Source organism: Bicyclus anynana, chromosome 2 (genome assembly GCF_947172395.1).
Source record: "Bicyclus anynana chromosome 2, ilBicAnyn1.1, whole genome shotgun sequence".
NCBI lineage: Eukaryota > Metazoa > Arthropoda > Insecta > Lepidoptera > Nymphalidae > Bicyclus > Bicyclus anynana.
The window spans coordinates 17,599,345-17,615,840 of NC_069084.1; the positions used below are offsets into that span (position 1 = coordinate 17,599,345).

Genomic DNA, 16,496 nt, shown 5'->3' on the forward strand with positions numbered 1-16,496 from the left:
ACTTGAAGTAGGTAATATATGTAATTATTTATTATTATTCTACTAGGACTAGGCATTACTAATAATATGGGTTGGATGGTTGTGATGGTTATGTGATATTATATTAGTACGTAGATGGTATATAATTATTTAATTACACAAATTGCATGTTTCAGTTGCAACAAAGTATAAAGTGGTTAGACATGTTTTAAGTAAATCTAATTAAATCTAGATTGTCTTAATAATACATACTACCTGCGTGGATAAAGAAGGTGTTACAAATGGCGTTTCATCAATTGATTTATTGGCTAATTAATTTTTGACACTCGGTACCGATGAGTTTCCTCAATGCCTGAAGGCGAAAGTCTCCGAACATTGCATGTTGCCAGTAATGACCTACGGATCCGAGACTTGGTCGCTAACTATAGGCCTTATTAAAAACTCAAAGTCACTCAGCGGGCGATGAAGAGAGGTTCTCTGCGTGATCGAATCGGAAATGAGGAGATCCGCAGAAGAACCAAAGTTTGACATAGCAGGCCACAAAGTTCGAAGAGCCGATGAACGTTGGGGTCCCAAGGCGCTGGAATGGCGACCCCGCACCGGCAAACGCAGTATTGGTCGACCTCCCACCTCCGGCCTCTCTCGTCGTTGGTTGGTGTATCGAGGACATCAAGCGGGTTGCAGAGAGCCGCTGGATGCTGGCGGCTCGAGACCGTTGTGCTTGGAGGTCCATGCAATGCTTTTGTCCAGCAGTGGAAGTCCATCGGCTGTTAATGATGATGATGACCGATGTGTTTGAGTAAGCATTAGACGTAAATATGCGAGCGAGAATGTACCGCCATTTCTAATTACACTCATTTTTATTTATTTTAATAACTGGGTATCAGGGCTATACAGAACTATAAACTTACCTAGCGGGAATAGTCTTACTATATAATATTATAAACGCGAAAGTTTGTATGGATGTTTGTTTGGATGTTTGCTACTCTTTAACGCCGCTACTACTAAAGCGGTTTGGCTGAAATTTGGAATGGAAATAGATTTTACTCTGGATTAACACATAGGCTACTTTTTATACCGAAAAAATCCATGCTTTCCCGAGATTTGCGAAAACTGATGATTTTGATGATATGAATGTTTGTTACTCTTTCACGCCTTGATTACTGAACCGCTGAAATTAAGTATTGAGATATATTATAGCATGAATTAACACATGGGCTACTTTTTAACCCGGAAAAATCCATGGTTCCCGAGGGATTTGTGAAAAACTAAATTCCACGCCGACGAAGTCTAGACGCTAGACGCTAGATATCGCTAGTTAGATATAAACTTATAAATGCTTTGAAGTTTTCTCTAGGTTAGTGAACTAAAATTAGGAAGCTACAAACAAAATATCAAACTAGGTTGCTTGCTAGTATAAAATAAGCGAAGTTGCAAATAGTAATACTTAACAGTCTTCAAAAAAATTAACAAGCTGATGCAAAAAGAAACTTAGGAATAGTAAAAAACACTTTTAAGACTAATTTAAAGTTCATCATTAACCGGAGGACTATATTTCTTGTCTATTTCATTCTTGTCGTCGGAAGAAACTTTGCTCGAGTCTTTCTTGTAGCAAGACTCGGCAACGTCGAGAGATCTCTCCGCAATGACGCAAGAATAGTAGAACGAAGATAAGCGCGGCGTCCGAGTGCGGTTCGGATGGTTGTAGTCTATCTCGTAGAGTCCGAATTTAGTCCTGAAAAAATAAATATTTATGAGTCACAGTCTATTCTGAGATTAAGCTTTGGATAGACTTTTTTAAATGAAATGTCGTCATTGGTCGACATTTGTCTATTTCTCTTCATGAGATATGTCGTTGATCGCATGCTAGGCCATCATCTAGGAACATCGGCCTGTTCTGTCAACTGTTCTAATGTACATCGAGGCTCGAGAAATAGTGTAGGTATAGAAAGGGTAGTTGCTCTGGGAAATAGAAGGGTATGAAATAGGGGTTGGACGTATACATCTATTTCTACGCGGGCAAAGTTTCCAAAAAACTGTTGTACAAACATAATAATATTAAGTAAGATTAGGTCAAAGTCAAAGATTTCTTTTAGTCATAAAAATACAAAAATTACTCATTAGTCAGTTAGGCTAGATGTTAATCTTAATGTATCTTAATGTATCTACTTCATTGTACTTTATGCTTTTTAAAACTTTATCGTCTTTTTATTGTTTTCCAGGAAAGTCATTAAGTATGATTAGTGAAACGAGCGATGAAAATCTAACATCATTTAGTCGCTAGACTTCAGTTCGTACGTTATGAACCCATATTCGGCTCACTGCTGAGCTCGAATCTCCTCGCACAGTGAGAGGGGTTTTATCACGATGTTTTCCTTCACCGTTTGAGACACGTGATATTTAATTTCTAAAATGCTCTGAAAAGTTGGAGGTGCATGCCCCGGACCGGATAAGAACCAGTAACGTATATTAATCGGAATTTAAATGAGAAGACGGGAGAAAACGGGAGCGCATTTCCTTCGATTTTTCGAAAGAGGAAAAGCTCTTAGAAAAGCTACTAAAGCTGTGTGATCCACACTTTTCTAGTGCCATTGCCATTGCCCTTAACTACAATCTCACCTGATGGTAAGTGAAGATGAAGTCTAAGGTGGGAGCGTGCTAACATAGAACAAGTTTAATAACCCATACCATCGTATTTTTTATTTTTTTTTTATTCTTTGTAAGTTAGCCCTTGACTACAATCTCACCTGATGTTAAGTGATGATGCAATCTAAGAAGCGGGCTAACTTGTTAGGAGGAGAATGAAAATCCACACTCCTTTCGATTTGTACACGCCATCGTACTGGAACGCTAAATTACTTGACGCCACGACTTTGCCGGTAGACTAGTGACTTAGCCACGGCCGTTGCCTCTCCGCAGCTAGACGTGGACCGATTAAGAAAACCTCAATCGGGCCAGCCGGGGATCGAACTCAGGACCTCCGTCTTGTTAATTCACCGCGCGTACCATTGCGCCACGGAGGCCGTCAAAACGCACCGGAACTCTTAACTGTGGTAACTACCAGCACATCCACGGCCAAAACCAATCTGAGTCAATTAAAGAAAAATAAAAATCTTAAACTGACCCGAGCTGGGATCGAACCCAGGACCACTTTATCGAGACCTAATCCGAAATAATTTCACATCCGTATCCGTATCCATATCCGGTATAATAATCATTCCTATATCCAATCCGTATTTCGGCATGGCTCTCTTAATCTATACTAATCTATACTAATATTATAAAGAGGTAAAGTTTGTAAGTTTGTAAGTTTGTCACATTTTTTAAATGGGGTAATCTTCGGAACTACTGGTCCGATTTCAAAAATTCTTTCAACAGTAGAATGCTACATTATCGGAGAGTGCTATAGGCTATTTTATTTTATATTGGTATCATATATATTAGCCGAGTTATCACAGTTTTTGTCATACAGGTCGGACTGAAAATCCTCTTAAACAGACTTATTCGCATGCGCTGCCTTAACTATTGTGTATAATTAAAATTAATGTATGGAGGCTTTATGTATCTTTACAAGTTCTACAAAAAAGTCCGCGACACTATATATCTATCTTCTATATATTAGCAGATATAGTACCTTTTGTGTTTTAAAGATTATTAATTTTATATACTTAGGTTTACGTCATTATTTATACAACTAAACTTTAATCCTTATTAAAATAAATTATTTAATAATCACAAGGATATTATGAAGATAAGATTTGCCCTTTACAGTATGTTAATTACTTAAATAGTTTCGGAGATAATACAAAATTTCCAAAAGACGCAGAAATTCCGCTATATGACGCCCCGCGCTTACATTTACGTAGTTCCCGTTCCCGTGTGAATATGGGGATCAAACATAGCCTATGACACTCGCAAATAACGTAGCTTTCTATTGGTAATACAATAGTAAACAAAATATAAATAGTAAACAATTTTCCAAATCGGTCCAGTAGATCCAGAGATTAAATCCTACAACCACACGAACTTTACCTCTTTATATTATTAGCATAGAAGTCTCTATTTCTCTTGGTCATACCACCACTCTCGAAGGACTGGACCGATTTTGCTAAGGGTAGGAGTAAGATAGAGAAGTTACAGGGTAGGGTAGGGTACGGGTAGGGAAGCGTAGGGGTAGTATAGGGGTAGGGTAGGTTTAAGGCCGGGTTTAGGGTAGTGGTTGGGTAGGGATAGAGGTAGGGTAGTGGTAGGGTAAAGGTACGGGTAGGATAGGGAAGTAATAGGGTAGGGGTAGGATAGGCGTGAGATAGGGGTACGGGTGGGATAGGGGTAGGAAAGGGATAGGGTACGGGAAGGGTAGGGGTAGGATGTGGGTAGGGGTAGGAGGGGGGTAGGGTGTAGGTAAGGTAGGGGTAGGGTAGGAGTAGGTTTGGGGTAGGGTAGGGGTATGGTGGGGGTAGGGTAGATGTAGGGGTTGGGTAGGGTTGGGGTAGTAGTAAAGTTGACATCGAAATTTACGCGGACGAAGTCGCGGGCGTCCGCTAGTGATATAATAAAAAGGGCTCTTGCCACCATAAATATTCCTGCGCTAATCGAGCCGTTAGGAATCAGTCGGGATGATGGTAAGAGACCTGATGGATTGACGCTGGTTCCCTGGGAAATGGGGCGGGCCCTAATGTGGGACGCTACATGTGTCGACACATTAGCACCGTGTCATATCAGGGAGACAGAATCAAGACCGGGAGCCGCAGCAGAAAAAGCTGAAACCGGTAAGTGGCTCAAATATGTAACTCTCTGACAGAGAGTTACATATTTGTACCTTTTGCCGTGGAGACCCTTGGGCCATGGAGTCGCAGTGCCAAAAAAATTTTCCGTTCCATTTCACCGCGGCTAGTTGCCTCGGCTGGTGACAGAAGGGCTGGCTCATTTTTTGCGCAAAGAATCAGCCTGGCTGTCCAGCGCGGAAATGCAGCCAGTATTCTTGCCACCATTCCACGTGGGCATGATTTGTATAGTTATTAGGATAAGTTAGCTTAAGTTCCCTATTGTATTCTTTCTCAATAAAAAAAAAAAAAATCCGTATCCGAAATTTCATATCCATAACATCCTTGGTCATCAGTGGAGTAGGTATCACTTACAAAACGCAAGTTTTTGGGATCGGGCGTGTAACAATATCTTACTCATATCCGTCCATCCATTCGAAGCTGTCGATGAGAGACCAGGCTGTGTAGCCCATCACCTTCACTTTATCCTTGTACATGGCGAGTAGTATCTGAAAACACACATACATCGTTATCAACTTGTTATCGGCTCACTGCTGAGCACGAGTCTCCTCTTAGAATGAGAGGGGTTAGGCCAATAGTCGACCACGATGGCCCAGTGCGGATTGGCAGACTTCACACACGCAGAGAATCAAGAAAATTATCTGGTATGCAGGTTTCCTCACGACGTTTTTCCTTCACCGGTCCATGCCCCGGACTGGATTCGATCCTACACTCTCCGGTATCGGAGGCAGAGGTCATATCCGCTGGGCTAGTACGGTTATTATCCGATCCGTATTTGAGATATACACGGTCAAACATTCAGACATACAAACACACATATGACGTTCAGCACACACGTTTAGAAGCTGTTAAAGACAACGTCATACAAAAATTGTACATTTCTGACAATATTATTGATCGAATAGATAACCTAAATTTCTGAAGTTGGTTCATTAAGTCCTCATTCGCACGAGAGTTTTTTAAACGGACTTTAAAAAAGCGCTGAAATACAACAAATGCATTCACACGACAGCGTTTTTAAAACACGATTCTTTTTTTCGAGCAGTTTTGCATTGTCAATTTTGGGCGTTGGAAATAGACCTTCATTTAACTTCATACTATATTTGAACGCATTTTTAACGTCCGTTAAAAAAACTCTCGTGCGAATGAGGGCTGAGTCGGTTATAAAGATCCATTTACTTGTTCTAAATAGTTCTTGATGTAGTCGACTCGCTGGTGGTCGTCCAGCTGAGAGCCGGTGGAGGAGAAGCCATTCTCTGTGATGAGGATGGGATAGTCACCGTATTGCTGCTTCACCCATGACATCATTTTTCGCATACCCTCTGGGTACACCTGTAAAAGTACGTTTTTCTAATTGTATTTATATACATGTTCATGATATTTTAAAATTCTCTCGAATAACTCTTTTTTATTCTTTAGAAGTTAGCCCTTGACTACAATCTCACCTTGATGGTAAATCATGATGAATGGAGATGGTCCATTTCAGGTCTACTCTTGTACCCCGTATCATTAAAATTTAAAAAATACAAGGATTTTATTAAAATCTAAACAAGTGAATTAATCTAACTAAATAAAAAGAAATAAATAAAATTAAAACCCAAGTTTTCGAGATAAATCAATATGGCGCCCATAAAGCAACTAATGACATGACAATTGACAGCAAACTTCGATTATAATGCAATAATCGATTTGACGTCATCAATCTGACATTATTACCCTTATTTGTGTTGCAGTTCTTGGGAGAGAATGAATATTATTTCAAAAGAATTAAAGTAAATTTGTAGATTTGTATAATCAAAAATCTTTTCTTTTATTTCCGCCAGGGTACAATGACTGATCCTGGGCTCCATACAATTTTGGACCATCTCCTTTAGGATGGAAGCGGGCTAACTTGTTAGGAGCACACCCTTTTTGGTTTCCACACGACATCGTATTGGAAATCTTTGTCGGTAGGGTGGTAACTAGCCACGGCCGAAGCCTCCCACCAGCCAAAAATACTTTTAATGCCGGATCTTAGATGAAGGTTCTTACTAAAACTACTAATTACCGGTAGTATATACGCCGTTCCGTAGGTGGCTTTTTCCGGGTGGTACAAAGTGGCCTGCAACTCCGGGGAGCCGGTCAGGAACCACATTCCGGCCTCGTCTCCGGCCTTGCTCGGCCTGATCACGTATGTGGTGTATTGGTTCATTGCGTAATAGTCCGCTGTGCCTGAAAAAGTTTAAGCCTCGAATACACGACCCTTCGACGCTTCGTCCTGCCTTAAATTGTTTAATGTTATGCGGACTATGTTATGCAGTTTTATTTGTATGGTCAAACTGTTTAAAACGTCCATATGTAGGCAAAATTAAGAACTGTACCCTTAAATTATTTTACACAGTTTTAAATCTACCCTTAAGATGTTACAGTTTTATCTTAACAGTTAAAATTATCTAAACCTACTCTTCGAAAACTGCAGACAAGACATATCTATTTTTTTATATTTATTACCATGCAGGTTAATGGTTGGATTTTTTGTTTATTTGCATTGAATAGGCTCTGAAACTACTGAACCGATATGAAAAACTCTTACACTTATGGGAAGCTACACTATCTCCGAGTGCTAGGTATAGGCTATATTTTATCCCCGTTTTCCTATGGGTATGGTAACCGAAACCGCGCAAAATCTGTAATAATGCCAATAATTTTTAAGTCTCTCATTTATTTATTACTTCTTTTTTTTAATTTTATGCCAATTATTATTAGCTTAAACACTTTAATGCTAACTTTTATATAGTCGTGTGAACACTACCTTTCATAAATTCGATCTCCTGTTCTGTGAATGCTGGTAGTCTGGATTCCGTGTGTCCCTGCTGTAAGCTGTGCTCCAGCATCACCTTCTCTACCGACGGCGGCCAGCCACCCTCCTTGGAGTATATCGGATGGGAGTATCTACCCAACTGAAAGAAGCAGAAGTATACATATGTAAAACTAGCGGATAGTATATAGCTGGTGGGAGGCTTCGGCCGTAGCTACTTACTTCTACCAGCCCGATCTGGACCAATTACGAAAATCTCAATCGGCCCAGCCAGGGATCGAACACAAGACCTCCGTCTTAAAAATCTACCGAGCATACCATTGCGCCACGGAGGCCGTCGAAGTAGTATAAAAGATCCAACGCAACTAAAAATATCGCTAATAAAGAATGTCACGTAATATTAAAAAAACCACACTATTATTAAAAAAAATTTAATAAAAAAAATTCAACCGACTTCCAACTCAAAAATTAACCTAAACTAAAAAGCAAAAAATAACATCTTACCTATGTGTACCTGCTGATCAGTTTGAAGGCGGTGCCAATCCATTGACATGTTTTGTCACAATCCATATGGGTGGAAAGTTCTCATCAATATAAAATTTATCAAGTCCAAACACAAGGTAGCTACTGTGAACCGTCGAGGAGTTCCCTTAACTCTCCTTCATCTCCATCACCAGACCCCTAATACAGTCACAATCTATCCAGGTGGAAAGTTCTCATCAATACAAAATTATCAAGTCAAAACACAAGGTAGCTAGCTACTGTAAACCGTCGAGGAGTTCCCTTAACTCTCCTTCATCTCCATCACCAGACCCCTAATACAGTCACAATCTATCCAGGTGGAAAGTTCTCATCAATACAAAATTATCAAGTCAAAACACAAGGTAGCTACTGTGAACCTTCGAGGAGTTCCCTTAACTATCTTTCGTCTTCATCACCAGACACCTAATACAGTCACAACCCATCTAGGTGGAAAGTTCTCATTAATACAAATTTATCAAGTCCAAACACAAGGTAGCTACTGTGAACCGTTGAGTAGTTCTCTTAACTCTCCTTCGTCTTCGTCTACATACAGCCGAACGTAGAACCTCCTCCTTTTTGGAAGTCGGTTAAAAAGGCGAAAGTTTGTGTGTGTGTGTGTTTGTGTAAGTATGTTTACGCTGCGGCTTTTGAAGGGATTTGGCTGAAATTTGGAATGGAAATAGATTATACTCTGGATTAACACATAAGCTACTTTTAATCCGAGAAAATCTATGGTTCCCGCGGGATTCGTGTAAAACTAAATTCCACGCGGACGAAGTCGCGGGCATCTGCTAGTTACTGGATAAAACGCAAATGGTAGATAGGTACACCAAATAATTATCTAAATTAAGAGCTAGCCTATAATTACATTATGTAATAAACCTAAATTTTAGTTACCTGATGTTGTCTACCAAGTTCTGCCAAAGCCTCGTCTTCAGGAGTAGCAGGTTCGATCCAGAGCGCATGCGGTGCGATTGAGATTTTACCTGAACAAAAATCGAAAATTATTTTCAGCAAAAAGGTCAATTATACGCAGATACATTAAAATTTTGCTAGGCGCAAAAATGGGATTTATAATTTGCAGGAGTCTTTTTCTGAATTTGAATGTACATAACTTCAAAGTTTGAGGTTATTATTTCCAAAAAAATCTCTCTAAGTGAAATTAAATATCACGTGTCTTAATCGGTGACGGAAAAAAACGCGAGGAAACCTGCATACCAGAGAATTTTCTCTCTGCGTGTGTGAAGACTGCCAATCCGCATGGTGCTGCTTGGTGGACTATTAGCCTAACCCCTCTCATTCTGAGAAAAGACTCGTGCTCTACAGTGAGCTGAATATGGGTTGTTGATGATGATGATGAGTTAGATAGTTGGTTTCACCTTTATATTTTGGCCTGAACTCCTTATCAAATATCCTGTAGGCTGTAGCGTGTGCCAGCATCATATGTTTATTACACAGGAATGGTGCGAAATCTGACTCCTTGATCCTCGTGGCGAAGACGCCAGAGTTGTAGAAATAGTCGCAGACGGTGTTTGGCTCGTTGAGAGTCAGCCAAGTCTTAACGCGATCCGCGTAGAGCGTATATACCACCCTCGCGTAGTCCCCAAACCATTTGACGATGAGAGGGTTAGTCCAGCCTCCTGAAAAGTGATTGAAAATCATCACATGAAAATTTCGCATTTAAGTTTAAAAATAAGTAATTCAAGGACATCAAGCGGGTTGCAGGGAGCCGCTGATGTTTGAAAATCTATACAAGAGCCCTATGTTTAGCAGTGGACGTCTATCGGCTGATACTGAAGATGATGATGATAATAGATTGGATTGAAATTATGTGATTTTTCACAGCGCAGTTTACAAAGCATATATCGTTTACTTTAGTGTCGTGTATCTGCAACACGGAAACCACCTCTTTGACGACTTCTCGCACTGTTGGTAGTGCGCTGCTCTCAACAGAGAGGTCTTGGGCTCAGATCTTATCATCTGGTAATAGGCATCGGCCGTGGCTAATTGCTACCCTACCCGCAAAGACGTCCGCCAAGCAATATAGCGTACCGTTCCAAGTTAGCTGGCTTCCATCTTAGACTGCACCGTCAACGTCAATTACTTACCATCAGGTGAGATTGCAGTCAAGGGCTTACTTGTCATTAAGTAAATAAAAAACCAGAAATGACTCAGCTCCACGCTTATGCTACGTCCGCTCTCGACGACGGTCGGTACACGACTACTCATGATAACCTATACAATGACAAAGTGAGGGTAGTTTTATATACACACTAACCAAGATCTTGCATCTTCACAGGCAGTTCCCAGTGAAATATGGTGACGATGGGTTCAATGCCCTCAGCGAGGAGAGCATCGATCAGGTCGCTGTAGTACTTTACACCGGCCGGGTTGATCTCGTTGGCGAAACCCGTGGGCAATACCGTGGGCAATACTTAGACTGCACCGTCAACGTTAATTACTTACCATCAGGTGAGATTGCAGTCAAGGGCTGACTTGTCATTAAGTAAATAAAAAACCAGAAATGACTCAGCTCCACGCTTATGCTACGTCCGCTCTCGACGACGGTCGGTACACGACTACTCATGATAACCTATACAATGACAAATTGAGGGTAGTTTTATATACACACTAACCAAGATCTTGCATCTTCACAGGCAGTTCCCAGTGAAATATGGTGACGATGGGTTCAATGCCCTCAGCGAGGAGAGCGTCGATCAGGTCGCTGTAGTACTTCACACCGGCCGGGTTGATCTCATTGGCGAAACCCGTGGGCAATACCCGAGGCCAATTTATTGAGAATCTAGAAATAAATAATTAAAAAATACAAAATTCTATAAATATAAAACAAACTCAACTTATTCCTTTACCTCATTCATACATTTTTTTTTTGATTGGGTCCTCAGCTGCGTCATCGGAGGGTTTAGACAAACGCAGAAGCTATCCTAATGAGACCCGAAGGCAGAACGTCATTCCTTACTCCAGACCGTCATATGGATCAAGACGTAATTTAGAAACATTATTGTACATTGTAGTCTGGACTAATATTTTTTTTATTTGAGAAATAGCATTACTTTTTTTATTGAGAAAGAATACATTATGGGACTTAAGCTAAATTATGGTGAAATGGTGGCAATAATACTGGCTGCATTTCCGCGCTAGACAGCCAGGCTGATCCTTTGCGCAAAAAATGAGCCAGCCCTTCTGTCACCAGCCGAGGCCACTAGCCGCGGTGAAATGATTCGGTGAATTTTTTTGGCACTGCGACTCTATGGCCTAAGGGTCTCCACGGCAAAAGGAACAAATATGTAACTCTCAGTCATTGATGCATACTTGTGCCCGGTTTCCGTTTCAGTTTTTTCTGCTGCGGCTCCCGGTCTTGATTCTGTCTCCCTTATATGACACGGTGCTATGTGTCAACGCATGTAGTGTCCCACATTAGGACCCGCCCCATTTTCTAGGGATTTTAATTTTCAATAAACAACTAAACTAAAATTCAACTGTCAGACTATCACGATTCATGAGATACGTACAGCCTGGTAACAGAGGACAGAGGACTCTTGGTAATACCCTATTATCATGACTCCTTTTCAGGGAATTTAGTGGACGTCTATCGCCTGAAATTCTGGTGATGACTCTTTACCCAACCTGTAAAACTGCAGTTTCATCTTGGCCGCAGCTTTCACGTCTTCCCGCCATTGATGGTATGAGTCGCCGGCCACGTCTCCCGTCGCGTTGCCCTTGATGTCACCAGGAAACTCGTGGACATATCTGTCCCAAATGCTTGGACCTTTGCCTAAACATACAGGAAGTATAGAAGAAATTAAGGTTTCTAAGCGTTTACTATTGTTCGAATGTGGAAGCAGTTTTCAGCAATTAATAGACAGAGTGATTCAACAGGGAGGTTTATATGTAGAATACTCGTATAGCTTGGCAAGATCGTTGATGACACTCCCATGATATGCGGGCGACGGGGGAAAGGACTGCGCAGGTGTGAAGTCGCGGGGCATCGCTACCCCTCTCCCGGCCCGCGCTTACCATTACAAAAGTACACAAAAGTTGTCAACGATTTAAAAATCGGAGGCACACCGGTCAACGGGCGCGCGGTGTGCTTTAAAAATAGCCTGTAACTTATACTAATCATATATTGTTAGTTACACCCACTCTCCTATATTAAGTCGGATTTATATTTGCCTGACGTGTCGTGTCGTGACGCATCAGAACAGAATCGGTATTATACATTTTGTATGCGGCACATCAGAAGCCATCACGACATGTCACAACACATAAGTATAAACGTTGCCTTATATAATGTATGATACCGATTCTGTTCTGATGCGTCACGACACGACACATCAGACAAATATAAATCCGGCTTTAGTAACAACATATCACTTGTGCGAAGCCGGGCGGGTCGCTAGTATCATATAAAAAATAATCCCTATTTTCCAAGGTATTTTTTTCCATGGCAGCAAAACAAAACTAAACTGGCTAAACCAATTTTGTTTTATTTTTTTGTTGTGTTTGCTATTGTCTGGAGAAAGTTATTTATGAATCATCAGGTAAGATTGCAGTCAAGGACTAACCTCTCGTTAAAATACATACTTATTATAATATAATATCCAACTGATGATCATATCCATTATATTATCCATTTAATATATCAGATTATCTCTATTCTGAGACTAATATTATAAATGCGCAAGTAACTCTGCGACTGCTTTTAAGGGCTTAGTTAATTTGTTATAAATTTTTATATACTAAAATTTATTCTATAAAATACTTTAACCTGACTATTTCAGATCGAAACGGAGAAATGCATGTAATGTACAAAAATGGTCATGGTGGTCGCGTCCATTAGGTGTATCTAGAGCATGTACGGTCTATGTTTAAAATGGAAGTGTTCCAGGCATAATCTCAGTAGCCAAAAGGAAGAGTAATGATTTTGGCAGTATATAAGTAGGTATGTATCTATGTAAGTTCCACTGTAGTCCCAAACTACTGAACCGATTTTAATGAATGATGTGTCAAAATATTTGTAATAATAGCCAGGGTAACATAGGCTATTTAAGTTTTATAAAAAAATTATAAGATAGAATATTTTTGGGATTAAAATCTGAGGTTTAAATTCCGCCATAAAAATTTTTGACAAAGTTTACGTAGCCTATGATTACCCGAGCTATTATTACGAATCTTTTGATATCTCATTCAGTAAAATCGGTTCAGTAGTTTATGCATAAATACATAGACTGCCAAAATATTACTCTTCCTTTTGGCTTCGCCATAGTCGGGTAATAATAAATTGGAACTTCAAGCAGAACATAGGCTCTTTTCAACTCCGGAAAATCCATTTTTCCCACTGAAGTTCAGAATATTACAATTTCATGTAGAGTTAGGGGAATCCGCTTGTAATAACATAATTATACCTTTAGTGGAATACCTATAAAGTTTGTCAAATGTTAATTCGTCCGTTAATCTAAAACCTAATTAAATTGGCTGATTAAACTTCAAAGTTATCTAAAGGGCATTGTGTAAATAAAATTGTGGTCCAAATACGATAACTTTAATTAAAGTTATCGTAATTTAATAAATTCTTAATTCTTTTAAATATTGGATAGAAGCAGGCGTTACTTTGAGGAAGTTCATCATGATTATATAATAATTTATTTATTTTGCTGTCATCCGCGAAAAGTCGACGAACCCATGCAACAACGTCACCCAGATCCGACAAAATACTCTCTACGTTCGCAATCTTTGCAATTGCACGTTGTAGAGTCAACATCTTCTGAGGATGCTCCGGTTTCGAGGTAAAACGTACGTAGAGAGTATTTTGTCGGACCTGGGTAACGTTGTCGCATGGGTTCGTCGGCTTTTCGCGGATAATAGCAAAATAAATAATAAATAAGTAATTATATATTTTTAGTTCTTGATATTTTTTCTACTACAAAAAAAATATGATACTGATTCGAATTGCACTAATGGTTTTTAATGAATTTATAACAGTGATTAGACATCTTAAAAGCACGCGTAATAGCATAAAGAAGTAACTTTAAATGTAATAAAATATTAATTGAAAAATTTAATAAAAATCAGGATAAACAAATTCACTGTTAATATTGAAAAATATCCAATTATTACCTAATTATTTATAAATTAAATAAAACGGTAGGTATTAAAGAGCTTGGTTTGGGAACGTCTTACTATGCCTCACTTGTACTATTTGGTACGTATTCTGTAGTCGGTGAAGATTTGTTAGGCAAGAACATTGTAATAACTTTTATCGAGGAAAACCCGTGTTTTTTTTAAATTATTCCTTTTGCAAGATTTGCATTTAATAACGAAGACCTCATCCAAAGCGGATCAGACATTTTGGGCAAACCGTGATCGTATTGAAACGTGTCAATTACTGAACATTCTTTTTTAAAATTGGTTAAAAACTTCCACAAGACTTACCATCAGCATCCCAACCACCTTCCACTTGGTATGAAGCTGTCGCAGAACCGAATTTGAAATCTGATGGAAAACTGAGTGAGGAGGCCCATGTTAGTTGTAAGAATGCGCTGAAACAAAGATGTGAGTGTATGTAGCAGATGGTATGCAGCGTAGCCGCACTATTGGGTCAGGGAGCATCGATCGTAGATCGTTAGATGGGCCCCGAAGCGTCGCGGATTTGTCATTTGTTTCGCAAATTCTTACCCATGGAAAGTAGCACCTTTCCTCTTTATTCGTGTTGCGGCTTGTGTTTTTACATTTCCAAATTGAACACGAAGGCATAATTAAGGGATTAAACAAGAAAAGACAGTAAAATATTTTTTAAGACCACGTCGGGTAACGTTTACTCACAGCATGCGCTCGTTGCGTACTAAAATAAGATGTGCGTGCACGTCTTTGAGTAATGACATAACATTGTGCGTTCTATAACATGTAGGGGCCCATCTAACGATTTATATCGATGCAGGAGCGTAATATGGGAGAAGGCCGGTCCATTTATTTGGATTTGGTGGAAGATCGCAGGCACAGTTCGAAGGTACTCCACAATTAGAATAAATTTTCTCTGTAATGTTTCTACAAATTTTCGTTTTTTTTTTCTTTTTAAATTTTTAACCACCAACGCTTTTATAATTTTTTCCCATCACGATACGATAACAGGACCGTAAGGATAACTGATTGAAAACCAGTTTAATATCCACAAAATTGATTGAACAAGACAAGATTACATTGAAATTGAACGTACATTTATGAATATCGAACTACTAAACGTGAGAGTGAAAGGAACTTAATATTAAATCATAAAGCTTTATGCACTCGAAATATTTTATAAATCTTTTACGGAATTAAGGACTCTAAAACAAATGACATTAAGTTCACTTCACACTGTTTCGTACTCGTTTTTTTTTAAATCACGCAGACTCACCACAAAACGATTGCCTGGTATGGTAACATGGTCATTACTGAAACGCTTTTTGTTGATAAAAGTTTTTATATACACATTGTTGAAGATTGATCAAGCGAAACGGAATGTAGGTACCTATGTGGACATTTTATAAAGGCAAATTGTCCTTAATTTTAATGTACCGAACATTGTGCTCGAGGTTTCGGATCAGGTTCGAGTCCTGAATCGATCTAAGAAATATTGATATTCCTTATTTATTTTTCATTTTTATCCTTTACAAGTTAACCCTTGACTACAGCCTCAGCTGATGGTAGGTAAGTGATGATGCAATCTAAGATAGAAGCGGGCTAACTTGTTAGGCACCATTTCATTATCTTCACCCATTTCAGTTTCTAGAGGACATCGTACCGAAACGCTAAATCGCTTGGCGGTACGTCTTTGCTGGTAGGGTGGTAAATAGCGTCAAATAGCGGGCGATGGAACGAGCTTTGCTCGAAGTATCTCTGCGTGATGGGATCAGAAATGAGGAGATCTGCAGAAGAACCGACCTAAAAAAAGTCACCGACATAGCTCAACGAGTCGTGAAGCTGTGACATAGTTCGAAGAGTCGATGGACGTTGGGGTCCCAAGGTGCTGGAATGGCGAACTTTTGGCGAGCGCTGTGTTGGTCGACCGACAGGTGGACTGACGACATCAAGCGAGTCTAGCAAATGTTTTAGTAAGGTTGCCTTCGCCTTATTAAACCATGACATAACTCTACTGTGTTTGACTGACTGCCAACGATGGATGATGGATATTGGACTATATATGACGACTTTCGCCCTAATAGGGCAAATTACTTGATAAAAAATATTCATGACTGGCTAATTAATGTATTGCAAAACCAAATTTATATTAAAAAAAATTAAAAATGTTGCCTTGCATTGGTATCCGAATGACGCACAAAAATAGGAAGTGCGAATTTACGTGCGTCAACACAACCAGTATTGGGGGTAAATATTAAGTTAAAGTTAACCTTAAA

At 39.5% G+C, this 16,496-nt stretch overlaps 1 protein-coding gene across 3 annotated transcripts; it reads right to left on the reverse strand.

Annotated features, from left to right (window-relative positions):
- Positions 1 to 111: 111 nt before the first annotated feature.
- On the reverse strand, positions 112 to 16,233 carry LOC112055807 (myrosinase 1). 3 transcript variants are annotated; one of them, XM_052887427.1, is made up of 11 exons: positions 16,024 to 16,233; positions 14,536 to 14,642; positions 11,731 to 11,878; positions 10,719 to 10,885; positions 9,462 to 9,722; positions 8,980 to 9,068; positions 7,555 to 7,702; positions 6,811 to 6,974; positions 5,943 to 6,095; positions 5,160 to 5,251; positions 112 to 1,714 (listed from the first exon to the last, which is right to left on the reverse strand). In XM_052887427.1, the coding sequence occupies exons 1-11, from the start codon at positions 16,041 to 16,043 to the stop codon at positions 1,504 to 1,506; spliced, it is 1,560 nt and encodes a 519-aa protein (XP_052743387.1). In that variant the 5' UTR covers positions 16,044 to 16,233; the 3' UTR covers positions 112 to 1,503. The 3 variants fall into 3 exon arrangements, with proteins under 3 accessions (XP_052743387.1, XP_023951781.1, XP_052743382.1); XM_024096013.2 differs by lacking the exon at positions 16,024 to 16,233 and adding an exon at positions 15,497 to 15,966; XM_052887422.1 differs by lacking the exon at positions 16,024 to 16,233 and adding an exon at positions 14,926 to 14,999.
- Positions 16,234 to 16,496: the final 263 nt, after the last annotated feature.

Excerpts from the sequence above, each read along its gene's own strand:
- LOC112055807 (XM_052887422.1), bottom strand. The coding sequence starts at position 14,984 with ATGTCATTACTCAAAGACGTGCACGCACATCTTATTTTAGTACGCAAC. Across the intron at positions 9,069-9,461 it reads GTTCAGGCCAAAATATAAAG|GTAAAATCTCAATCGCACCG; the intron begins GTGAAACCAACT and ends ATTTTTGTTCAG. Across the intron at positions 6,096-6,810 it reads GAACGGCGTATATACTACCG|GTGTACCCAGAGGGTATGCG; the intron begins GTAATTAGTAGT and ends GTACTTTTACAG.